We start from the raw sequence: 26896 nt of genomic DNA on the forward strand, positions 1-26896 counted from the left end.
ACTTTATATATTTTATAAAAACAACAAATTATTTAGTTAATTAGCACTTAAAATAAATCTGTGTATACTGTATAGAAATGCTAAAGCATTACTATATACAAGTAACCTAGACGAACTTATGTATTACAATGATTATTATTCATAGGAATAACATAAAACTAAAAACACCTAAAAGAAGAAACAATTTATACAACTGTCATAGATTTATAAGAAACACAAATTCTTACAGTTTATTTTGTATACAGATTTTATTTGACATTTATTGCTAAAAGGATTATCAGTAAGTGTGCATAACATAAATTCAAGACTTTAGACTTCACTGCTACAGGAAGCGTAGCGCTACGAAATTTTTGCTACGACAAATTTCATATTTTTTGGTATTTCATACTGAGTCAGTAAGTCGTATAACATATAGCGCAGAATCGATTGTGTCTATGTCGTAAATAGTTTTTATCATATCGATATTTGGATCGAAGATATAAAAGTTTCATAACGATACTGCATATATAGACATATAAATCTATAAATGCAGGCAAAAGCAAGATCTCAGTAAAAACTTAAGTATTAGCTTAAAACTTCTATATTTATTTAATCATCGTTATCTAATACAAAAAACATACATTTAAAAAACCAGGCTACATAAGATATTAGGAAACGGGCGGCCTTATCGCTAACAAGCGATTTCTTCCAGGCAACCTTAATATGGAACAATAAAAAAAGAAACATCTACAGAGGGTAGTGGATAAATAATTAACAAAAACGTACATAAGTTAACTTGTAACACTAACTATAAATAAAATAAAGTGAAATCTAAAAAAAATATAAACAAAAATTTAAAAGCTAATCCTAGGGTTAATGAGTCACAATTAATAAATAAAAGTCGCTAATTAGGAAGCAGAAGATAAATGATCAAAAAGAAGATTCTTCTTAAAACTTCTATATAGTTAAGTATTTTATAGTAATATGCGTCAATTGATTACGATGATTGAAATATATTTGTACATGAAAATTGTAAACAAATACCAGGTAAGTCGAAAGAGTATATGATAAATCATATATCATCTTTAGATAAAATCCTTAATTCTTAAAATACATACACCAATTAATTGTAACATTAACCACATGATGTATTTTTAATTCTGCATCGGGTGAGTGTAAGTATATTTTAGGTCATTAATTTAAATACAAAATAATATTTTTCAGAATGTGTCGTGTTTTTTGGTCATTTCACGGAAAAGTGAGCCATGCGAGAGTGATTTAAATCTAGACTAAGCTGATGTGATTTTCTATAAACACGGTCAGTGCAACTCAATTTTTATTCCATATTTAAATATTTCAGAATTTCGACTAAAAAAGAGGTTTTACTACTATTAAAAAACATCTTAGAAAAAATTTGACTAACTAGTATTATTTATTTATTTATTTGCTTAACGGTTTTATTATTGAGTCTTAATTCTGCTGACATCAATGTAAAAATATTTAAACTCAACCATGTGCTCACCGTAGCGTGTCTATAGAACGGTAACAAACGCGCACGTGGTACACGGTTTTTTCACTTAGACCACGATTACTTCTCTATGAAACCTGCAGTAAAATGTTCTCATTTGGTGATAGAGCAAGATTATCCCCAATTAAATGTGATTATTATAGGTTACTGTCTTTGTTCAACGAGAGGAGACGGCCTTATCGACTGGGCGGCGTCATTCGAGCTAGTTCGGTCGGGACCGTAGTCGCAATGTTCGGGCAACTTCGGCTTACTTCGGCGAGCGAAAGCTCTACTGAAAATGTAGGGCTGTGCTAGGGATTTCAGGAAAATAGGATATATATATTTGCAATATTTGTATCAAGTTTCAAAATAAGACCGACTTAGATAATAATTTTGAAAATACAATATACTTATATAGTAGTTAAAATACTTAAATGTTTTTCCCTCAGTTGTCTATCTATTGCTATTATTCTAGATTAATTACACCAATAAAATGCTAAAATTGTTTTCCTTCATTATAAATTTAAATATCTTATTCCATGACAAAAGGTATTTCGATCTGCATGGGGAATGGAAGGCGAAAGAAAGCAATAGTGTATTTACGTTAGAGCTTATCTTTATATTTAAAAATTCTTATAAAAATGCACATTGTAATATCGGCAACCCTTTGCTAGGCTCGGTCCAGGCACATGGCGCGAGGCGCGCGAGGTGCGGCGTGCGGGGCGGGGGTCTCGGCCGCCCCTCAGTGGCGGGCTGCAGTGCCAAACGCGCGTGTCGCCTCCGACGCTCGCGCCCCGCGCGCCATTTCTCATTTACCGAGCGACGCCGCAACAGCGGTGCTGCGGCCGGCCCTGCCCGCCGGGCCGGCCACGACCTCTCGAAAGAACATGATTGTGCCCATTGTTTACATTACTAGTTGATACCACTGCCCCACGCTGGCATGCTAATGTGAGTATCCGAATCGATCCAAACACGCCAGAATGTAAAATGTAAAATTCATAGCCGTTATGCGAGCGTATCGTCTCCTGCAATGCGACAATGCTAGAATGCGTGCCGGCGAGTTGTAAGACGGCGCGCTGGTATCTAACGGATGGAGTGATGTTGTGAATTGTTGACAGTCGGACTGTTGGGCGCGATACGTGGACTGCACGCGGCGACGCGCGGCTGGACGCTCTGGGCTCTCTGGGCTGTAGCTCGGGCGGGCACGATGCGGTAGCGGAGGCGCGCCCGAATGGGCCCGGTCTAGATGTGGCCCCCTCGCGCCTCATTGTGAGTACGATACCTTTAACCTCAAAAACCATTCACTTTAAAGTCGACCCCTAAATAGGTATTCACGCTTCGGGGTCCGTGCATGCACAACATAATACTCCACGTGTCCTAATTTCTCTTCAAATAGAACTTTCTGTGATGAATTTTTAAAAGGGTACTGCAACGGGAAAGCAGGCATAAATTCCCACTTTATACGAGCGAGATGTGGGTGAAAATCAAGGTTTTAAATATACATTTTGGCGAAAAACATCTGAGAAAATGGAATTCGTTCATTTCTACTTGTTATTGTTAATTGCAAGCAAAGAATATAACATTATTAATTTATTAAACGAATGAAAAATTATATATAATTTACCATACATCGAGAAATTCGTGTATTTTTTTTTCATCTCAATCGGTACTCATATCAACCAATTAATTTTTGATACGAGTACAGTATAGATATCAAGCACATTTTTTTATCTTAGAATTTTAGAACTCTAGAAAATAGGCATATATATATTTTGTACTTAATTACATAAGTATGTACATTACATTATAATTATCTCAACTGTTAATTAATCCACTCTGTTGTCATTAATCTTAAAACGTTCGTTTACATTAGTATGTTGATAGTTCAACGCTATATAGCTTAAACAATTATTATAGAAAAATATTACTAATTACAATTTAAACAGTACAAATGTAATATAAAAGTCTAGGATTTGAGAAATAATTCAAGCGCCAGCATTTTTAAAATGGCTCTGCATTTCTTTTATCCAAGGCAAAGTAGAGGGAAAATTCATTTACCCTTGAATATTCGATCTAAATCCATTAAGTGGCTATGCAATTGGCAAATCAAATCAACGGCCAATCAGAGTTTGATATCAATAACCCGGATCGAAGAGCTTTTCTCGATTTCTATTGAATTTCCCCATCTCTTACCGTCGTCTTTTGTTTATATCCATGACTATATTCGCTTTTAAGTTACCTCCTTCGTGGTTAGTACTTACAGTTTTATTAGTTGTGATTTAGATTGAGTAAAAGTCAAACAATGAACGACGTTACATACATATCTCACACAAGTATCCTAACCATTTAAGTCAATGGATACGATAAACAAATTATTTCTGCATCAAACCCGTTCAATCGGGTTTGAAAATTATTTATTTTGAATAAACTTATATGCAGGTAAGTATTGGGGATTACAGAAAATACCTTTTCTATACACTTTTGAAAAGAGCTTAAATTCCATATTCATACAAAATGCAAAAGGAATCGGAGCGATGTTACATTTGCTCTATTATTCAATTCTATCTATAAATTGAATATCTTGCAATAAGTTCAATTTAGATCTGTTTATAATAATCTTAGTTTAGTAGTTTTGCACTTTTTGGGCTTGAAAATGATAATTTGTTAAGTGTACTAATTATACTGCTTAATGAAATTCAAATAAATAAATACACGGTTCTGATATACATTATAAACATTAAAATAATTACAATTAATTCAGAAAGATTAATCTAACTTGAAATATCTGTCAACATGAGCCTGCCAAAGTCTATATTATCTGTCCTCCATCGTCTTGACATGATTTTTTGTTTCCGAGAAAAACACAAATATAAATACAGCCCCTAGTCCGAGACTCTTTTTTTGGAAGACCCTTCAAAAGACGCTGTTAAATATGTTTCTTTTACTTTATTATCATAAACGCAGGTTTAAAACATGTGTTTCTTGTTCCACAAAATAAAATCAGCTCCTTATTAAGGGCCTATAAAAGTACTGCCGATAAATCTAAGCTAGCATTGTGGTGTCTAGGACCTCTTATGATTCAGCTCTCAGCTTGCACTTGTTAATTCCAAAGCACTAATTCAAGTTTTGATACCTAGAAATTTTTAGTAACACATATTTATGATAAGAAAAATTTTCAGGGTAATTAATTCGGTTTATATTAGATTTATGGTTCATTCTTGAATACCAATTTGCGTATCAACTTACATAATTTAGGTGCTTGCATGAGTAGAATTAGACTGATTACAGTATTTCGATGTTTAGTTTCAGTGAAGGTTCCCGATTTAGCGCTAAACGCTCATTATTCTAAAATACTTATAGGCCAAAATTGTCTATCTTTTAATTTAAACTAGGTCTATCTAGGTCTTAAACACAAGTAATGTATTCATTTGGAATCGTACTACGTTTATTTTTTACTTTTTGGCGGGCTTCTCAAGCGTAGAACGGACGAGAAGAACTGGCAATAAACTCTCCGCCACTCTTTTTAATCGCCAAGTTTTTTTGTTTTACAAGATGTTTGTAAGGACTTGCAACCATTACACGATGTTCCACGTGACATATTTAACTATTTAAAAATACTAATAAATAAAAATTGAAATAAAAGAAAACAAATTAAAAAATAAAAATTTGTCCTCTATCAGTAGTAGGCATGGTGAAATAAGACCACGCACTATAGTAATAACATTTCCCTGTTACAGGAGGAAAACACTATAATCCTACAATTTTAATGAAATTCATAATATCTCCGGTTTCGTTAAATCCACGTCCCGATGCGAAACTAGAAAGTGCTTTAAGCCTACCAAAAGCTCCTGTTTGAATGTAATTTTAACAAAGCAAATATACAATTTTACATAATCTATATAACTGTCATCTTTTGATCCTATGCGGGCTTTGAGCTTTGCCTTTGACAGTTTTTTTAATACGTATCAAAGAACTTGTTTTCATGGATGTCTAGTTCTTGTAAAAATATATGGAAAAAGTCCTAAGAAATTATTGAATAAAATGAAAGAAAATAATGAAATAAAAATTAAAGTTGATCTTAATTAATTTATAAAAATATATGTTTCGAGTGGTTTTTAGCAATCGTTTTGTATCGGTAAAAGAAACCTATTTAAATGTAACGTAAGCCAATTAAAATATCATTCACTTAATACTGTTTGGTCTATGATACTTTGAAATACATAAATGTAAAACATCAATATTTGGCAACTTTTATTTTTAATTTAACAATGATAAATTGTAAGGGTCCGCGGAGACCTGCGTCGTTCTCGCCCAGGGTCCTTTGAATATTTATGAAACTGCCCCCGTCTGAAACACAGCCATGTTTCCTATTGTCACTTCGTTTCTTTACTGATTTTTACATGACTTAGCGAATTTATTATTTAAGCTGCGTACAAAAGTCCAACCGCCCCTATAGCTCGTGGTACAGTATAAGATATATTGTACAAATATATAAATACAAATATACTTTGTATTTGAAAGTAATACTAGCTGCCCGGCAAACGTTGTTTTGCCATGTATATTATTTCAAGGAAACATTTTTTTAGTTCAATTAAAATAACTATCTACTATAATAAAAAATAGGGGTTGATCGTAGAGGGGATGTATTTTTGTATGCTGTATCATAAAAATAAAAATTTAGAGTTGGACCGCCCTTAAAACTTAGGGATTTGAAAGATAGATAGTAGCCGATACTCAGACTTGAATATGCATAAAAAAATTCATAAGAATCGGTCGAGCAGTTTCGGAGGAGTATAGGAACGAACATTGTGACACCAGAATTGTATATATTAGATGGTCTTTGAAAGAGGAACTACTGAGTTGCCTGCTGGCTCTTCTCCATAACTACTTTTAAAACCGGTATAACAGTACCGCGTACACAAAATACACAGACATATTTTTTTAGTATAACTACCTAACCCGAATTTGTAAAAAGATATATTATATGTAATATAGAAGATTTCTATGTAAAAATAATCGTTGATGATAGCAAAAAGGATTCCATTAGCTGCACACAGTCAAATAAATTCAAAAATGGAACATTCCGAGTTATGAACCTGCTTTTTACAAAAATTAATTAAATTAAGTGAGTCCATTACAACAATTCACATTGAAAGTTAATAAAGCAATTATTGCGTGAGATAATTAAACGTTAAACCCTTCTAGTTTCCTTCAGAATGTCCTTAATGGACGACATAAATTTAATTGTTCTACTATTAAACATTATTTATTTTGGAGCCAGTTTCCCTTTAATAAGATCTTTGTTTAAATACTCCGATTTCCCTTAAGTGTTGGATATCTAGCTTTATTATTCCTCTATTGGGATAACTTAGAAAGCCAAGTTAATTGGAATTAGATTCTACCATTGTTTTTACTTAGGTGAGGGATTGTGAATTGTTTTTGATATCCAATCAGTTATATCAATAATATTGTATTATTATTGTGATTTCAATATAACATAACATAACAGCTAAAGTTTATTACAAAGTTGACCTAATAAAATTGTGATTGTTTATCGGATTTTAATTTGATTGTGTTTTTATTCTTTTAAGAACTTAAGTAATCGTTATTTTTGATTAAAATAAGATGAGCTTGAGTAAAAAGTTCGTCATAGTCGTAGAATAATGACGGATCAGACAAATAGTAAACTTTACAGGGCAGCCATTTCAAAATAATATAATCATGTTAGTTTTTGTCATAACTGTTTTAATTCATTTTCTGTTATTATGAAAATTAGCATACAATAGCTCATTAACAAAGGGTTTGTTTTGAAACAAAATAAAAATAATAACATTAAAATTACACAGTTTTCTAGAAAAATCACATGTTTTTATCAAATGCTCACTTTACCGCCTGATTATATTCAAGTTTAAAACACATGGATTTTTTTTTAATGTAGCTGTAATATTTAGTCAATGTAGTATCCAAATATGATAAAAAGTGGATTATGATTTTTTTTCAAATCCGACATTATTCTACGATCATGACGAGTTATTTGTCTATAATATAATAGATTTAATGAGCAAAGGCACTTCGTGGCGTCTGTACATTATATAACAGACACACGAATTAAAATTCATAATGTATATTCTTATTAATAGTGAGAGATTTCAGAGTTATATGTAATAGCAGAAGCAGTGTTGGCCTAGTGGCTCTCATCCCTGAGGACGTAGGTTCGATCCCAGGCTGTGCATCGATGGTCGCTTATCTATCACTCGCTATCACGGTGAAGAAAAATATCGCGAGAAAACCATGACTTAAAAAGACTCAAAAAGTCGACAACATTTTTCAAACACATGGCTGATCACCTAAGTACGATATGAACATCATCAAAGAAACGAATGTAATCTGAGTCTAAGAACTATTTATGGTTATAGTGCCACGAGCTTATTTTATTATGTAGTATGATCTAAACATAAAATTAATAAAGAAGGTAAATGGGCACGTAGCAAATGGGCAAGATAGTGATAGATCTTAGCTTCTACGATAAAGGCTGGCAGTTGGGCTCCCTTTGGTAATTTAAGTGTCTATGGGCGGCGGTATCACTAAACATCAGGTGAGCCTCCTGCCCGATTTCCCCCTGTTATATTATAAAAAATTGCGCGGGCAAATGCATGTTCAATTGGTATAAAAAAAACATGTGGCACTCGGGGACTGCCGCGGTAAAGCATAGCATTTTTTATAACCATTTATTTATGCAGTATTTTTTTCTATGATATTAATTCAAGTTTTTTCTTTGATATTAATTCAGTCTATCACTCTAGCACTCTACCAGACTTAGACTATATAGCCTGTCTCACTCTATCGCGTATCGGCTGCACCGGCCGCGCTATCGCTACGTCACCGAACTCCGTCAGAGAGATGTGAATACGCACTATGCCTTCTGTCCCACTTTAACGCGTATTGGCCGCACCTATATTACGTCATCGTGTGTTAGGTTTTTATTTTCGTTACGGAATTTCTTGATTCGGTCGCCGCGCTCAAAGCCCGCGACAAAATCTATGCAATAGCTTAAAAATTAATCACTCCCATTTACACTACATTAAGCTCATCCAAACCACGGATCAATATAATCGTTCTCTAAACTATTCGTAATAATAAACATATTATGACAACTATTGTATGAAAGAGGATTCCCTTGAACCTTCTCTGGAAAATTTAATATTAATTAATCTAGTAATAGATACCCTAGTTAAATAGCTATCTCCTTCAATTTATCCAATCGAATAGGTTAATTACTCGTACAATGCGATAGTATCGTGTTCCGGAAAAGTGATTACCTTTGGAGGAAATCGTGGTTCCTAAGAGGAAGCCGTAGAAGCAGGAACGGATGTATCGAATCGATGGGGAATCGATTATATTACGATTTGATTATGTGTGATCGAGTTTGTAATTGAATTTCTTGCGTCGTTGTAGGGGGACGTTAATTATTTTTAAAGGTAACTTTTATTACAATTTTGATGTGGCTTTCTACTTTCGTTATTGATTCACTAGTAGTAGAATGTTCACATTAATAATGGTATAAAATTATCAATGAATATTAGTAATATTCAAAAGTGGTTTAAATTTTTACGCTTTTATTACATTAAAGTAAAAAGAGATTTTTAACTGATAAAAAAACCAGAAGTTGGAGGTTTTCAATTCGACGTGAAAATCGGAAAAAAATATATTTTATTCCTACATTGTTAAAGATCTTACAACATTCTGATAGTTTAGTTAAAATAAATAACCAAACGACCCAAATAAAGTTATCGTAATATTTCTCTGTATTATGATGCGTAGTACGAGTAATAGTAGTTTTTAAGAAACTTTTATCGCACACCACCACTATTGAGAACCCCATCGAAGTATTTCCGAACCAGAACCAAATTCCACACAGATTATTTCAAACAAACAAGGTACCAATTGTTAACCGGTACCGCCCTAGCGTTGTTAACATCAGATGCTGGTTCTATTCTGTTCTATAAAAACACATTTAATAAACTACAATACTGATAGGCTGATATTTAAATCGTAATATTAGAATCACCTCTGGTGAATGTCTCCATCAATCCAGTCAATATACGAAATGTACTAACAAATCATATTGACATGAACACGTGTGCCGGCTAATATCATTACTCGAGAATGCTTTGTGGAAAAGAATTGACGGCGAAAAGCCTAATGTGATGTAGGTAGTTTTACGAGCCTCCCACAATATTTTATTTTGTTTGTTTTATTTACACCAATATATTTTGTCTTTGTTGGCTTTTTGTATAGAAGCTGTATTTTTGAACCAGTGCGACTTAAGGTCCTTCAAGAAAAGTGCGTACCAATTGTAAAAAGGACGGCCGCAAGCCTTCTGGCAATGTCCATGGGTGGCGGGTATTACTTAATATGAGATAAGCCTCCTTTGGCTTAGACATTATTGAGACATGACGATGTTAAAGTGTGTTTAGCACATAGATTGAGGACGATGAGTCTGTTAGATCAATGTAAGATTGACGAAGTCAATATTAGTTACGTCCTACCTTTGTCTTACTTTAATAAAAAATCGGTGTATAAATATATATATTATTTATTACGAGCGATAAGTACACTGGTTGGATCTAGACTGGCGAACATGAATACATTACAAACAAGGCAAACGGTTAAAACACACAAGTACAATATGATTGTATAAGTTATCTTTATATTTTGCCTTGTTACCGACGACAATCAGTGTCTCCAAGTTCTCATCGTCTCACGGTATTCATAACATTCGCATCCAGTAACACTCAAAGGCGTCAACGTTTGCCTTTCTCGAACCAGGATAGTGCCCCTTTCTACAGGAAGATAGAGAATACTAGAGCCCGTATCAATGTGATTTTGGTTTCGATACCAAATCTTCTTTCTTCCATGTTGCTTTAATGTCATGGCAAGTTTAGCCTTGCCGATTCCTCTTTTTATATAGCGGCTTGTGCAGCCTTGCAACATAAACATTATAAACAATAAACTACAAGCTCTCAACAAACTCAAGCTCCCTCCTTATCAGAATGCCAAATCGTAAAATGATTGCTTCACGACTGATTTAAATATAATAAATATAAATTAAAACCGCTGTGAGAGTTCGAAAAGTGAGTTACAGAATCGCAAGGCAGCCGTCGTTAGAGATTCGTCGTTATCTTAAAATAATCACTAGATAGTGATAAAATCTAAAACGTCTTGTTGCATATTATGATTTTTTATTGAAAAACATTTAATTGATGTTATATTACTTTGAAAGCCCGGCCCGTGTTCTAGTGGATAATTAAAATGCCGTTTTTTACCGATCTGTTTAAACTCTTCTCTCTTAGTTTTGATAATGTCGAGTCCTAGTTTCAAAGTTTCATTAAATGGATATATTAGCTTTCCAGAATTCCCAGATTTATAGTAATAACTAGCTGATCCGGCAAACGTCGTTTTGCCATGTTTATCATTTATAATAAAAAATAGGGGTTGATCGTAGAGGGGTGAAAATTAGGGGTTGTATGTATTTTTAATGCTGTAACATAAAAAAAAGTAAAAAAAAAATATCTAAAAATTTAAAAAATAATAAGTAAGGGGTGGACTACCCTTAACATTTAGGACGATAAAAATAGATATTGTCCGATTCTCAGTTATACCCAATATGCACACAAAATTTCATGAAAATCGGTCAAGCCGTTTCGGAGGAGTTTAACCACAAACACCGCGACACGAGAATTTTATATATTAGATATCTATGCAATTACAAAACAAAATATAAGAATTTTCTAAACACAAACAAGTAATAAATAAGACAGTTATAGGATGCAGTCATTATAAATGAGAGTTAACAAAATATATAAGATTTTTAATATATTAAAAACTTTTACGAAACATGTTTTGTATATGTTAACGTAAAATTGTAAACACCGTTAGTTTGTAATCTATCTCGCGAGATTATAAACTGTCGAAAGATTGTGAACCTCAGCGTACTGCTTACAATTTAACGTATTATTATTCGGTAGATTGTACCTACTACACTTACTTAGTTATCATTCAAACTTCTTTGGTCAATTACAGATTAATTTTACTTCCCAACAATTTCATATAACTACCGAATAATAATACCTTAAATTGTAAGTAATTCGTTGAGGTTCACAATCTTTCGACAGTTTACAATCTCGCGAGATATATTACAATCTAACGGTGTTTACAATTTTACGGTGACATATACAAGGTCACATTTGTTCAACGATCTAGGTATCAAACACAATGGCCAAAAGGCCAGCATTTACCCCAACTTGTCCACAATTGGCCCAACAATTGGGCCAACAATAATATTAACTGGCCGAAATCATTCATTTGTCACGGACCTTTGTGGCAGCACAATGCTTTTCACACATTGTGGCGGATCGGTTTATTAATATTATGTTAGAAATGGACGATGACCCAAATCTTAGTCATTGTTGGAATTAGTTGAGTTTTTACTATTGGACTGAGGTAGAGGCACATACATTACACACATAAAACAAAAGAAATAATATTGCCATATTTATTCAGAATTCATTTCTACAGTGATTCATATATTGATTCTGCTAGAAAGACTAAATATTGATCAAAGAGATGGAATATTTTTAGAGAGCAGGTACGCAAGGCTTATCACAGATCTGCATCTTCGTGACATTTTTTAATACATACTAACAAGAATAATACTGACTAAATACTTAAAAATAACTTACGTTTCTTACCTGCTAATTAATTAAATAAAAATAAACCAATGGGGCTACAACCTTTTTAGGTCTGGGCCTCACATATCTATTTCATAATCATTTGTTAATCTAATAGGCAAGTAGGTGATCAGCATTCTGTGCCTGACGTGCGTCACAGGCACAGAATGCTGAGGCAGGCAGAGGCCGTCGACTATTTTTTGAGTTGAGGGCAAGCCGGTTTGCTCACGATGTTTTCCTTCATCGTTCGAGCGAATGTTAAATGCGCACATAGAAAGAAAGTCCATTGGTGCACAGCCGGGGATCGAACGTACGACCCCAGGGATGAGGGGCTTTAGTGGCGTGCGACCCTCACTGCTCTTTAATTAAATATACTTTCCAATACTTGAAAAAAAAATCCAGTGGAATAAGCGTGTTCTACATAGAAACTCTTTCAGTTTAGAAAAACAAAAAAGTATAGATTTAAATTCTTAATCAAATTCTTACATGGAAACTTCTCAATTGTACTGTAAACAGAGTGAATGAACTCAGGAAAACTAAAGTATAATGTTGTTTTTCGTCTTCGAATCTCGAAAACAGGAATAAACGTTAATATTTAAGCTTCTATCACATGAAACTGGATTTCGTATTTGATCTTCCGAATTTCATGCTTAGGTAATGGCTTTGTGCTGTTTCAAATGTTTGTGTTTTGATAAAAATATATTATTTTGATTAAAGATGCTGTTCGTTGAGGTTTCACCCATGTCTATTCGGTTACATATGCTGTTGTTATATAAAAAACGAAAATATATTTATATTCGGATATATAACCTGTAAATTTATAAATGAATGAATAACACTCAAAAAGAATTTTTAATTAAATTTTTTTCTGTTATAAGAAACATTAGCTTTTAAATCTTAATAAATTTCTTTGCTGGAAAAAATTCAAATAAGTCAAATTCTTTCTACTCCTCGCTTATCTCCGCTACTCTTTTTCATCTTCCTATGTTATTCATCGTCTTCTTTTTTCTACTCACGGGGAATTTAAAGTAAGATTTTTCAAGGAACTACACTATTTCATTTTCCAGGTTATTAGCCGTCTTCTTTTTTCTACTCACGGGGAATTTTAAATATACGTCGGCTATTTTTATTAATATTACTTAGTTGTTCACAGTATCTAAGAGAGTCATGTAGTGGTAAATGCTCTCCCTATATAGCCTTTTAAAAGTATTCCGCGAAGCAATACCCTCACGTCTGTGTGGCGGAAGTTGACAAGCGCTAAGTGAATATTGGAAGTTAATGCGTCTGTACGAAACCGTCGGGAATTTTAATTTCTGTAAGCGACCCTCGAAAAATTTGTTAGCGCGTTTTGTATTCCTTTTACTAAAATACGTTAAGCAAAGTTTTAAGGGTATACTTGTTATATAGGTTGTGTTTCTTATTAAACGTACCGTGAAGCATGTTTTTACGCATAAAAAACCTGTTTATTTAGTTAGACAGGATAAAAGAAGAATGTCTTGACAGCTCGAGCCTGTGACCAGGATCACATAAAACGTTATGAGTATATCTAACACAGTTGTTGGTTAAATATGTTCGTGATTGAATTACTGCTGCTGCTTTCGACCTCGTAATTAAGCTATAAGTACCATCGTTTTGTGTTTAGCAATACCGGGGTATTGCTAAACACAAAACGATGGTACTCCATCCATCCAAAGTTTCATCCTAGTAAAATAGACGACCTAAAATTTTACTAATACGTATAAATTACTAGGTGACTCGGCAAACGTTGTTTGCCATGTATATTAATTCTCTACTAAAATAATAAATAGGGGTTGATCGTAGAAGGTGAAAATTAATAGTTGTATTTTTGTACGCTGTATCATAAAAAAATAAAAACAAAAATAGTTGCCTAAAAATAAAAAATAAAATTTAGAGGGATGAAAAATAAATGTCGTCCGATTCGCAGACCTAACCGATATGATAAATTTCACGGAAATCGGTGTAGCCATTTCACAGGAGTTTAATTTTAATTAACACAGGAATTTTATATATTAGATTATATTCTGATTATTAATAATAATCATTTTTATCGAAGCTTCTGTACTAATAATTCTGTATATTAGTGAGTATAAGAAATATTGTTTCTTGCTTAAATGTAGTTACACAACAAGTTTTCATAATATCTATCAAAAAACCCATAATTGTATAAAATATAAAAAGGAATACATTCTCTCATTTATTTACGAGAGCCTTTAAGCCGTCTGCCCAAGCCATTAGGAGCACTATCTCTATCTCTCTCTGTCAAGGAAACTCTTTATAATGCTATCCTTGACAAATCCTCTTGCCCTATTATTTCCCGGGTTAAAACACTTGAACTTTGCTCTTGGACAAATGCCTTAATAGAGAATAGGGAGGGTAATTTAAGTTTTTTGGGTTAATGTGCGATTCTGGAATTCGTCCTGAAACATTGGTGATGTTCATTCGTTTTCAAGATTAAAGTTGTCTACATTCAGTTGATTCAAAAAAACGCTGTAGAACTGCAGGTATCTGGTGCTTGACCCACTTCCAAATCTCTGTTACTGGCCTGAGTTGGGTAGGTATACCCTCAAGCACTTCCATCACGACGCATCTCAGAGGCGTGGTAATTGTAGTCGTGTAAGCGTGTAACTGAATTCTAAATGGGAAATATAAAATAACTGTTTTCGGATTTGCAGATGAAATGTAAAATAATAGTGTAAGTGCTTAGTGATACATTTTCGAAAAGGAAAAGTGAATACGCTTTATATATAAAATTCTCGTGTCGCGGTGTTTGTAGTTAAACTCCTCCGAAACGGCTCGACCGATTCTCATGAAATTTTGTGTGCATATTAGGTATGTCTGAGAATCAGCAAACATCTATTTTTCATCCCCCTAAATATTAAGGGTAGTAGTCCATCCCTAAATATATTTTTTTTATTTTTAGATATTGTTTTCTGTTTTTATTTTTTTATGATACAACATTAAAAATTACATACAACCCCTAACTTTCACCCCTCTACAATCAACCCCTATTTTTTTATTATAAATGGTATACATGGCAAAAGGACGTTTGCCCGGTCGGCTAGTAATTTATATAATATCATTATTATTTCATGTATCATGAACACATATTTTCATTACTTTATCAACTTCTAGTTTGTCTATCTTACACAAATGTCATGAAAACAGTACGCATAACGTATAGAATTCAAACAAATTGCTTCGACGTGACGTGAGCCACTGGAATAGCGCTTGTTCAGGCATACTCCTTGAATAATATGACTGTGGTTTAGCCGAGAACATTTTCAGTCCATTCTAAAGCCATGTTTATGAAGCAAACAGTATTGCGTCTGAGAATTTTGAAATAAAAGACGTATATTATGTAGAAGCGGTTTTCCGCCGGATTTTCCTTAGTATATGCGTATGAAGATTTGTAGTCACATGAGAAATTAGGTCAGTTGCTCTACATAATAAAACAAGTTTGCATGAAATAAGATTTCTTGACATTTTAAAATCTTTAAAATTTAGAGTAAATAAGGAATTAAAAAACTTATTAAGAGAGCGATATAAATTTGCTGATTTTCTTTTAACTAGATAGGATCTTGAGAATAGGCTTCAGAATTGCATTCTAGTGGGAGTGCCATGTTGTTGCCTTCGGGCTTCAGCCAAATGGGCAGGCACGACCGGGGCAGTACCACTGTCTCTCAGAAAACCGGCGTGAAGTGATGCAATAAGTTTGCCTTATTGTACTCGCGTTTCGTGCGGTGAGAGAGACTCCCGGAGCCCCCCCCCCCCCCCCCCCTACAAGAAATATGAAGGTGCAGAAAAAAAAACAGAAATTACCCCAGGGGGGTACCACACGCGCTCGCGGTGGAGAATCCCCCTCTGGGCGTCCAACACCGGGACACTCTGCGCCCGGTGGTGGACGCACAGGCTGCCCTTCGTATTCTGGGGGGGGCAATTCTGCGCTCGGTAATAAGAACATTAATCGTTCTCGGGGCAAACGGAGCAATCCTACAAAGGCACCCCCGTCCACACTCGCCGTGGACTTCACAAATGTTAGGGGGCTCAATACCAATATCAACGCAGTCCACTACCATTTAGAGACTGCGAAGCCGGCCTTGCTCTTTCTTACCGAGACTCAGATTTCCTCCCCGGCTGATACTTCCTACCTCTCCTACCCGGGGTACAAATTGGAACATTCATTTGTGCCGCGGGCTGGAGTTTGCGTGTACGTCAGAGAGGATATCTGTTCTCGTCGCCTCGGGACGCTTGAAGGAAGGGACCTATCTAACCTCTGGCTGCGCGTAGACTGCGATGACCATCCGCGATTCTACGCATGCCTGTATAGGTCCCATAGCGGAAATACCGAAACTGACCGACTCATTGAGCACATCCAAATGGCTACAGATTCCCTGCTCGAAAGGGTTCCTACCGCTGAAATCGTGATACTTGGCGATTTTAACGCCCACCATGCCGATTGGCTCGGCTCTGAAACTACCGATCACGCGGGAAGATCCTTTCACGACTTTGCTTTAGCCTACGACCTGACACAAATGGTCCCTGCGATTACGCGAATACCAGATGTGGATGGTCATAAACCCTCTTTGTTGGACCTTCTGCTGACTTCACATCCGGAGAACTATCAAGTCTCTGTTGACCCGCCATTGGGTTCATCAGATCATTGTGTGGTCCGGAGTACTGTGCCATCTACGCGCCCTTCACGGCCCCGCTTTATGGGTTGTCGCCGTATTTGGCACTATAAGTCAGCAGATTGGGACGGGATGCGGTCTTTCTTTGCGTCCTACCCTTGGGGGCCTATGTGCTTTTCGCCGGAAGCTCCAGATTCCGTCGCCGCCTCTGTCGCCGAAGTGGTTCTGCAGGGCATGGAACTCTTTATTCCATTTTCTGCGGTGCCGATCGGTGGCAAGTCTCAGCCCTGGTTTAAACGTTCTTGCAAGGCGGCCTCGCGTCGAAAGCGAGAATGCTTTAAGGCATGGGCAGAAGCGGCGAAATCTCGTGATGCCAATACCAGCGAACTTAAAACAGCATATAACTCAGCCTCCAGGTCCTTCAAACGGGAAATCACTAAGGCAAAGTCAGAGCACATTGCCAGATTTGGCGAGAGATTGGCCCAACTCCCTTCAGGGACTCGAGCCTTCTGGTCTCTCGCCAAAGCTGTCCAAGGGAATTTTTGTCAGCCCGCTATCCCACCACTGCACAGGGAGGATGACTCGCTGGCCCACACTGCGAAGGAGAAGGCCGACCGTTTAGGCTGTCTCTTCGCGTCCAACTCGACTTTGGATGACCGAGGAAGATCACCTCCGACCATTTCGCGGTGTGATTCTTCGATGCCGGAAATCACATTCCGGCAACGTGCTGTCCGCAGAGCACTATCTTCCTTGGACATTCATAAGTCGAGCGGGCCGGATGGTATCCCCCCAATTGTGCTGCGTACTTGTGCTCCTGAGTTGGCTCCGGTCTTAACGCGCCTTTTCCGGTACCTGTACTCGCTTGGCACTGTCCCGAAGTGCTGGAAAACCGCTTCGATACATCCGATCCCTAAAAAAGGCGATCGCTCTGATCCGTCCAACTATCGCCCAATAGCCATAACCTCCTTGTTCTCCAAAATAATGGAATCCATTGTTAACTGCCAGCTCTTGAGGTATCTAGAGGGCCACCAGCTGATTAGCGATTATCAGTACGGCTTTCGTCGTGGTCGTTCGGCTGGTGACCTTCTTGTATACCTTACACATAGATGGGCAGAGGCAATTGAGTCCAAGGGGGAGGCGCTGGCGGTTAGTTTGGACATAGCGAAAGCCTTCGATCGGGTGTGGCACAGAGCACTGCTCTCGAAGCTTCCAGCCTATGGGCTACCCGAGAAATTATGCGATTGGATCTCCAGCTTTCTGGCTGATCGGAGCATCAAGGTCGTCATCGACGGAGCATGCTCCGACCTTAAACCCGTGAACGCGGGGGTCCCACAAGGCTGTGTTCTATCCCCGACCCTGTTTCTTCTGCATATCAATGATATGTTGCAACTTAGCAACATTCATTGCTATGCGGATGACAGCACTGGGGATACTTTTTACACTGGCCGGGCAGGTATTTCTCGGGCAGTTGTCGATGAGTACCGGAACAAACTTGTGTCTGAAGTCGAAACTCTTCTACGTGGAGTCTCAGACTGGGGCAGACTAAACCTAGTCCAATTTAACCCCAAGAAGACACAAGTTTGCGCGTTTTCCGCTAAAAAAACACCCTTTGTCGCTACTCCTCTTTTCGAAAACACTCTTCTTAAAGCCACAGCCAGCATTGGAATACTTGGCGTTGACATATCGAACGACGTTCAGTTTCGCGGTCACTTGGAGGGAAAGGCTAAATTAGCCTCCAAAAAGCTTGGTGTGCTCAGCAAGGCGAGACGGTACTTCACTCCGGGCCACCGCATGCAACTATATAAAGCGCAAATTCGGCCCCACATGGAGTACTGCTCTCACCTCTGGGCGGGGGCTCCCCAGTACCAGCTCCTTCCACTTGACCGTATTCAACGCAGAGCGGTTCGAATCGTCGACGACCAATCCCTTTCCGAGCGGCTTGATCCTTTGGCGTTGCGTAGAGATGTGGGGTCTCTCTGCATCTTCTACCGCATTTACCATGGAGAGTGTTCAGAGGAGTTGTTCGGATTAATACCTGCAGCTGAGTTTCGTCATCGGACGTCGAGGCAGAGTACGAAATTCCACCCGTATCACCTCGACGTCCGCCGTTCCACAACTGAGCGTTTTTCAAGGCAGTTTTTGCCGCGCACCACCACTTTGTGGAACCAGCTGCCCATTGAGGTATTTCCGAACCAATTCGACTTAGGGTCCTTCAAGAAAAGAGCGTACCGATTCCTGAAAGGCCGGCAACGCACTCGCGAGCCCTCTGGCATTGAGAGTGTCCATGGGCGGCGGTATCACTTAACATCAGGTGAGCCTCCTGCCCGTTTGCCCCCTGTTTTATAAAAAAAAAAAAAAAAAATCGACAATCAGGTACTCAGCCGTCAGTCAGCTAATATCGTCAGTTAATATCCAAGATAACTTTAATAATTAATGCATTAATTTTAGTAGTAACTATGAAAACGGGAACTGAGCTTGCTGCCTATGCTTACAAGTTTTATCTTCTGACTACATACGGCTCGATCGTACATACTATTCAAAGCCCGACACATCGCCAAATTGGCAATCACTTAAGCTTAGGATTCCTAGAAAAGCGGTGCCGTTATCTAACGGTAGTAATGTAACGTTGGGTGACGTCACCCATACGTTGTCTATAAATCACATCGGAGTAGGTTTTATAGAGAACGTTGAGTGTCACCGTAACGTCAAATAGCGGTGCTGTCATTTGCATGACGGCCATCATAACGGTGATAAACATTAGTTCAACGTTTTTTGGCGTGTAGTGGTGCACATATTTAATTAATACAATGAGTGGAATCATGACTTGGACGAGCCAAAATGATTGTTTTTTTGCATTATGTTAAAAAGTAAAGACGGCCGTTATTAACAACCGTAAAAACACGGGCGTTAGTTAACGGCACCGCTTTTCTAGGAAACCTAAGCTTTAGAACGCCATAGCGAAGCACTGTCTAACTTCCCCTAGGTTACAGGAAAATAAGTAAAGCCTAGTGATGTTCCCCCATTGTGTCCGATTACAAATACGCTGCTTCCATCTACAAACTACCACGAGCTAAGTGAAAATTCGGTGAAAGGTCGGTCTACTACATTGGTATGGGTCCCCTTGGTCTTTCCTTCCTTTTTTGGCCGAAATATTGCTACACTCTGGAGATAAATGATTGAAAATATATTTAGTTATGTAACTGTTCATTCTAACTATTCATTCTTCTTGTGTTCTTTTATCATTTCAGTAAAAATCCTTTCTGATATAATAGCTAATATACGATATTTACAATCTAAAAAGGCTTCTTTATAATACAGTAGAAATAAGTTCCATTAAGCCAATAAAACGTATCATTCGTAACGAACCGACACGGTCGAGTAATCGGTAAAGTTGGCTAGATCAAAGGATTTCGAGAAAGAATGTATTTTAACTTCGGTGGTCAAAATAACAAGCGGTTGTTCATATTGTAACCTATTTGTTGTGAAGTTATACTATACTCAGGGGTCCGGTTTAGCTTGTACTGCAACGTGATTTGATAATTTAAATGGCCAATTACTGCAACTTGACGGAATTGTTAATAGTTAAATTTTAAAAGAGTATTGCACAATTAAATAATAGTATATATATAGGGGATTTTTTAAATCACTAAACTTTGGGTTATTATATAAAATAAATCAATGGCGCTACAACATCTTTAGGTGTGGGCCTCAGATTTCTGAATATGTTTCTTGATTATTTTCCAATATAATAGGTAAAAAGGTGATTAGCCTCCAGTGCCTGATACACGCCGTCGTCTTTTTGGGTCTAAGGCAAGTCGGTTTCCTCACGATGTTTTTCTTCACCGTTCGAGCGAATGTTAAATGCGCACATAGAAAGAAAGTCCATTGGTGCACCGCCGCGTATCGAACCTACGACCTAAGGGATGACACACGCTGAAGCCACTAGGCCAACACTGCTCACTGCTCTGTTATAATTTAATTTGAGCTATTACTGTAGTATGTAAACGTTTTAAGTTTAGGCATATTCCCAGCTTTTGTAATGAGATCGAATGAACAGTTCTTAGTGTAGTGTAAAATAGTGAAATCATATAAATTTTTATATATAATAATGATATTATCAATGTATATAGATTTCCATTTCTATTATGTATACAACTTACTTTATTATTTTTTATGAAGCACATCAAGATTGAAACATAATTTAAAAAATATTTTTTTGCACTCTTACTCATACATTAACAAATTAATGCGTTTCTTATTCATTTTAAACTACGTAGATTTATTTGGTTTTCAAAATATATTTCAGACTGGTTTGTCATATTTATTTAAAAGATCTAGTCTGTTTAAAGATCATTAAGGGCATACCCTAGTGTGACCTAGCAAGTGTGAACTAGGAAGCTATTGTTTAAAATGTCTCACACGTAAATGTGCACCCTTACGTTAAAAATGTCTTAGGAGTGGTGAAAATATGTAGATTTCTTCACTTGTACTGTGTGAGATTTAAATCTCAAAGCAATTTCTACGTAATGGTATGAGATTCTCGTAAAACATCTGCATTCAGATTCTCAATAATGAGGTCTTGCTTTTAATCCCGTGACATATACTAAATATGTTAACTATTAACACTTGCTCTTAAGGCCGATTTACATAATCTTAGTGTTTAGAAGAGTGCTTTAGGATAGTACTTTAGTTGAAACATGTAAACGCTACTTGCTTTAGTAAACGCTACGCTAAAGAACTTGCCTTTCAAGTTGTACTAAAGCACTCTCCTAAACACTAAGATAATGTAAATCGGCCTTTATGATTAGAGAATAAGATCAATGACATGTGTCATATGTAGACCAAACTTGGCCATTGCAGATGATTTGTAAAATTGATAGAAATACCTTCTAGCAGTGTCATAATTATAAAACATGCTGGCGGTGATAAACTACGTGAATCTGTAGAGAAACCGCCTTTTGTATTAAACAAATTACGACACGAATTATACCATCAAGATTATGTAAAACTGAAAGCAATAAAACAGTTCATAAAATTGAATAATCGCTTATGCCTTAGTACCTTTATCGTAACAAACTCTCGTCCACTTCCCCGTAACTTAATGAGGATTTTCTGGGATAAAATAAATCTTAAAGCAAATACCCATTTGATAGTTTTTTCTGACATAATTACGGTTGGTAAGCACTCAGCCAGTCCGGCTTTAGCTTTTCTTTTGTTTCCAAACTTTTCTGCACGACTGAGCACAGTCAATGAAATGAATTCGAAAACTATTACTTTACGAGCACTTTGTGTACGAAAAAATCTAAGTTTTCATAAGTTTTCTTCTTAGAAAAACCTATTATGAGTCAGCGCTTCAAATATTAGTTTTATTAGTAAGTAACTATAATATCCTTAACAGCTCGACTACCAGTTAGTTTTTTTCAAGATAATTGTTAATATGTAGTGTTAATAATATGTAAGATTGTTAGTACAAAATCTTTGCTTTATATTTGATTCTGGAACTAATTTTATATTGCGGTGGTAACATAAATAAAATATACCTTTTTCTACAATTTAAATAATTATTTTCGAGAAAAGTTATTCTTTATGATGCTTGTTTGGTTATATATAATTTGTATGTGCATTATTTTGAATCGTGAACAAAGTTTCAGCTAATAATATACAAGAATAAAGAAGACCTATAATTTATGTGACTGCCAGAAGTTCTCTCACACATTTTGCCCTATCGCCTATATTCTAGTGGAATACACTTATGTAACTCGATTTCCCATCCTCCCTCCACACCCGACATTCCAACTTGACGTTTCTCCCTTTGCAATGTAGCATTTTATTTTAATAGCCTTGTCTCTTCGAATATTTTCCGTCGCCCTTGCTCCTTGTAATTCCAAAGAGTTCCCAAATTCTTCGTAATCCTTATATACTATAGTTTCACAATTCAAAACACAATATTGTAATATTACTATTCAGTTTTTGTCCTGCGAATCTTTTCTAGCGTTTTTTATTATTGCCTTCAGTGCGCGGAATTCTTTTGCAAATAAAATCGTCTCATATGAAACTGACCTTTTCATTTTTAGTAACTTTGGCAAGATACTTTCCTGTGAAAGCGGTGCCAATCTTTGGCTTCTTTTCTCCCTCACCAAAGGTTGCGAAAAAACTGTGTCATTTGTATTCACTAACATTTGAGCGATTCGTGTGGCATATATATCTAAAGCCCGAACTCCATACATGACGATAAACAGGAAAAGGGAGAATCCGGCGATTATGTAGTTTTTCTCGATCCGACCCAATATCGTCAACTTTTCGTACTCACAGGTAATCTCGTTTGATATTAGTTTTGATATGTTCAATAACGGTACGTACATGCCGAGATATACAACTAGGGTGAAATAACTGATGATTGTTAGAGAACAGATTCTAGAAGATGTGAAAAATAAAGATCTGATTTTTCGTAAATCGTATGCAGGGTTAAGCATTACCAGGATCACAGACATCTGAAGGAGGAGTACGCAACCGAGAACGGATGAGCTCAGATCCATTATGTGGGTTTTGTTTCGAGATATTGTAGTAGTATAGTATGCTAATCCATTTTGTGTGGTATTTTTGTGAATTTTTTTCAGACAAAAGTACTTTAGATTTTACATTTTCTGTCACATATACAAACTGTCATTGAAGGTGATGTAATATTTTCTTGATAGCACATTTGAAGTAAAATCTAAAAAGGTTTCAATCAATACAGTAAAAAGGTAATTAATACAGTAAAAATACCCTTTACTAAAAAGTGGTTTATAACGTGTATTATTATTATTTATTTATTCTTTAGTGTATAGAATGTTCGAAGTAACAGAGGGGTGGATACAATCTATAATATAAAAATAAATCGCGGAAAGCGCAAATCTCGAGAGCAGCAGCACCGATTTTGCTAATTATTTTATTATAATATTTCTTGAAGTACGAGGATGGTTCTGACGGAGAGAAAAATTTAAAAAAATTGAGTGAAAAAGTCTAAAAACAACACTTTTCTATATTCCCATATAAAAGATTCGTAATAATCCTTAAAAGTTCATTTGAACTTTAATACCATACTATAAAGTTCAAGTGTTGGTGGAGGGGTTCCGGGAAGGTAATTTTTTTTGACAATTATTTATTGTTATCAACTTTTTTTTTTATCTTACTAGCTAGACTGGTGTCCTGATTAGCAGAATAAGTATTTAAAAAAAATACAGAATCGACTGTTAGGCGGTACGATGTTCGCCAGGCCAGCTAGTTACGACATAAAAGTCTGTTTCCTTTTTGTGAGTTCTGTTTTTGATACGACTGTGATTATACCTATAAATCTGAAACTGTTACTAAGTGATAAAGATAATTTTGGCTTAGAATTAAAAACTACTATTAACTCGTTTTTAATACGTAAAAATAAATACTCTATAAATTAAAGGATTTATACTTTTTTACTTTTGGCAGTGTTGCAGTAATCAATAAAACTGTATAGGTAAAACAATTTTTATTTAATTCTTTACTTACATTTTTGTTTTAATATATGATATTTCAACAGCGCCGGAAGAACAATAGATGCATTTGAAATACGCGTTGTTTTATTCTGAGTTAATATGGAATGTCTACACATTAATTCAAAATCGAGTAATTCAGCTATTTTAAAAGTGAAACATACAATTTTTTCTAATAATATCAACAGACTTAAGGAAACAAAGAAACAAGTAATTCCAATTGCAAATACACTCAGATAAAATCTCCTTATTAATTCTTTTTCTTCCACTTGTTTCATAAGAGTTGCGTGGGTATTACTTTCCCAAGCTATTCCAAATATTAAATTAAATGATAAACACAATGAAAGAATTATCATGAAATTCGAAGAGATTTTATGGTTTTGTTTGAATTTATACCAACTATCTCTAATGAATCCAGCATCTTTAATCGGCTTCAACAAAAGCATTATTAAAATTACTTGTGATAGCATTAAAATTCCGAAAAATGCGTTAAAAGCGTTCATATTGATCTATAATTTGTAATCATATATCAGTTTTTGGGTTCTCAGACACAAGGGTGAGTAATGTATCTTTACTTATAGTTGACCTATCAACTATATTTTCTTCGCCAACCTTAATAATTTTGGTTTCCTTTCGATGGTCTAAGTCCGAAATACACTTACTGGGATTCACTTTAAAGAAATGTTCTATAGTATTTTCTTCTTTCAACTCAATCACTGATGGCCAGCGGACAACATCATAATCTTCAATAGTTTCTTTAGCCTTTACAACATTCTCCAATCCAATACTATTATGATCAACAAATGCTATATCAACTAGTTCATAGTTTGCCATTAAATTAGAAAACTCAACTAATTTTGCGGAGAAATCAAGAAAATCAAAGATTCTTACTGTAACGAGAAGGAAAAACAACGAGAACGCCCCTAAAATGTAATTTCTTGATGCATTTGTTGCATTAATAATATTTCTTAATTTATTATCAGCCGAGTTTTCCCGTTTCCAAGCAACATTCAATTTTGTTAATGTTTTAGTAGGAGTAACAATTCCAAAAGTAATTATAGTTATAGCATATAGGGTAGCTAAGGAGATCGTAAATATATTACTGTTTTGGAAGATTTTTATGTTTTTCGAGAGAGTGACTATGTCGAAAAAGGGAGTTAGTAAAAATAATATGAAAACTACCTGGATGAAATTTATAGATATAAGTATTATGGAAGATGAATCAAGGTTCATTATGTATTATTAAACCATATTTAATTATTAATACTTGTAAAACAATTTAATTTTCAAACCATATTTATGACAATCTGAATAGACAATATTTTGATAGATCATGAAGCTTTGTAGGGATTTTTAATTTAAAGAAGTTTTTTATTGGTTTTCACTATCATGTGAATGAAATATAAAAAAAACAGGCATTTTATGTGAACATTTCGATAAAAACTTGCAATAAATGGCGCGGAAAACATTCATCAAACCACAGATTATACAAATCCAGTTGAACAAAATTTTCAAATATATTCGAATATGTCTGTCTCAGCAACGATGAAGTTTAACTTTTTATAGAAAAGGATACCTGACATTAGTAAATAAGAAAAAAGAACTTCCAAATCACTCTAAAAATAATACTAAACTAACTATGTATGAACCCGTCGTCACCGTTTCGTCTTTCACGTTTGAAATCCCTTGAGTCATAATTTTTTCCATAAATGCTAACAATTTTATCAGCCTTTGTGAACTTTTCAGAGACATACTGCATGTAATACAAACTATTTCTTACATAATATATACCTAGTCCAGCCATTAGTTCTGTTACAAATGAAAATGCAATTTTTTTATAAAGTAACTTAATATTATTATACTAATTGATACCTACATATTTATTAAAGTCTCAGCAAAAATAAAACAATATTCTACTCGAAATTGCCACCTTTGGCTTTTATACAGGCCTGTAATATGTTTGGTCACGAATCTATGGATTTGCGCACTTTTAAGGGAAATTTCGCCACTGCTTGCTCCAAAGACTCTTTAAGAGAATGTCGCCGTGTCATTTAGAGCAGGCCCTGTCTTCTAAAACTGACCATCATTTGAAGTCTAAAGGCTTGAGGTCTGTTACAATTGAAAATTCAAGAAAAATGCATTTTCATTTGTACCAGAACTTATGGCCAGACTAGTTATAGTCTGTATTTTCTTTATATCTCTTCTGTTTATGATAGACTGTGGCTTTCCATTAATCAATATCCACAACATGTTATCCCCGTAGTATCGGTCCCGTTGGAGTGATTAAAGGTATCTTTTGCAAGCGTGAGATTAAAAACACTTTTTCGCGCGCTAGCATCATATCGTATTATTACAATACCTTCTAATTATATTAATATATAATAATAATAATCTGCATTATTGTTATAGATTTTAAGCTAAGATTTTTGCAATTTATCATTTTCTATACTGTGCTTTCTCAGCTTGTATTTAATGCTTTTCTTTTATTTATATTTATTTTAAGTTTTCTAAAGAATATATTATGTT

The 26896-nt window shown here is 35.5% G+C and overlaps 2 protein-coding genes across 2 annotated transcripts in view; one reads left to right on the forward strand and one right to left on the reverse strand.

The window, feature by feature from the left end:
• Positions 1 to 2260: 2260 nt before the first annotated feature.
• LOC125050075 (acetylcholine receptor subunit alpha-like 1) overlaps positions 2261 to 26896 on the forward strand; it is a 176666-nt gene continuing 152030 nt past the window's right edge. Inside the window, exons 1-2 of the mRNA XM_047649659.1 lie at positions 2261 to 2434; positions 2605 to 2755. The gene's annotated coding sequence lies outside the window, so the exon portion shown is untranslated. The remainder of the gene's footprint in view (positions 2435 to 2604; positions 2756 to 26896) is intronic.
• Positions 22418 to 23544, reverse strand: LOC125050076. The gene has a single exon (XM_047649660.1). It carries the CDS (start codon positions 23399 to 23401, stop codon positions 22829 to 22831), a length of 573 nt encoding a protein of 190 aa, XP_047505616.1. The 5' UTR covers positions 23402 to 23544; the 3' UTR covers positions 22418 to 22828.

Source organism: Pieris napi, chromosome 6, assembly GCF_905475465.1.
Source record: "Pieris napi chromosome 6, ilPieNapi1.2, whole genome shotgun sequence".
NCBI classification, from domain to species: domain Eukaryota; kingdom Metazoa; phylum Arthropoda; class Insecta; order Lepidoptera; family Pieridae; genus Pieris; species Pieris napi.

Excerpts from the sequence above, each read along its gene's own strand:
- LOC125050076 (XM_047649660.1), bottom strand. The coding sequence starts at position 23,401 with ATGGATCTGAGCTCATCCGTTCTCGGTTGCGTACTCCTCCTTCAGATG.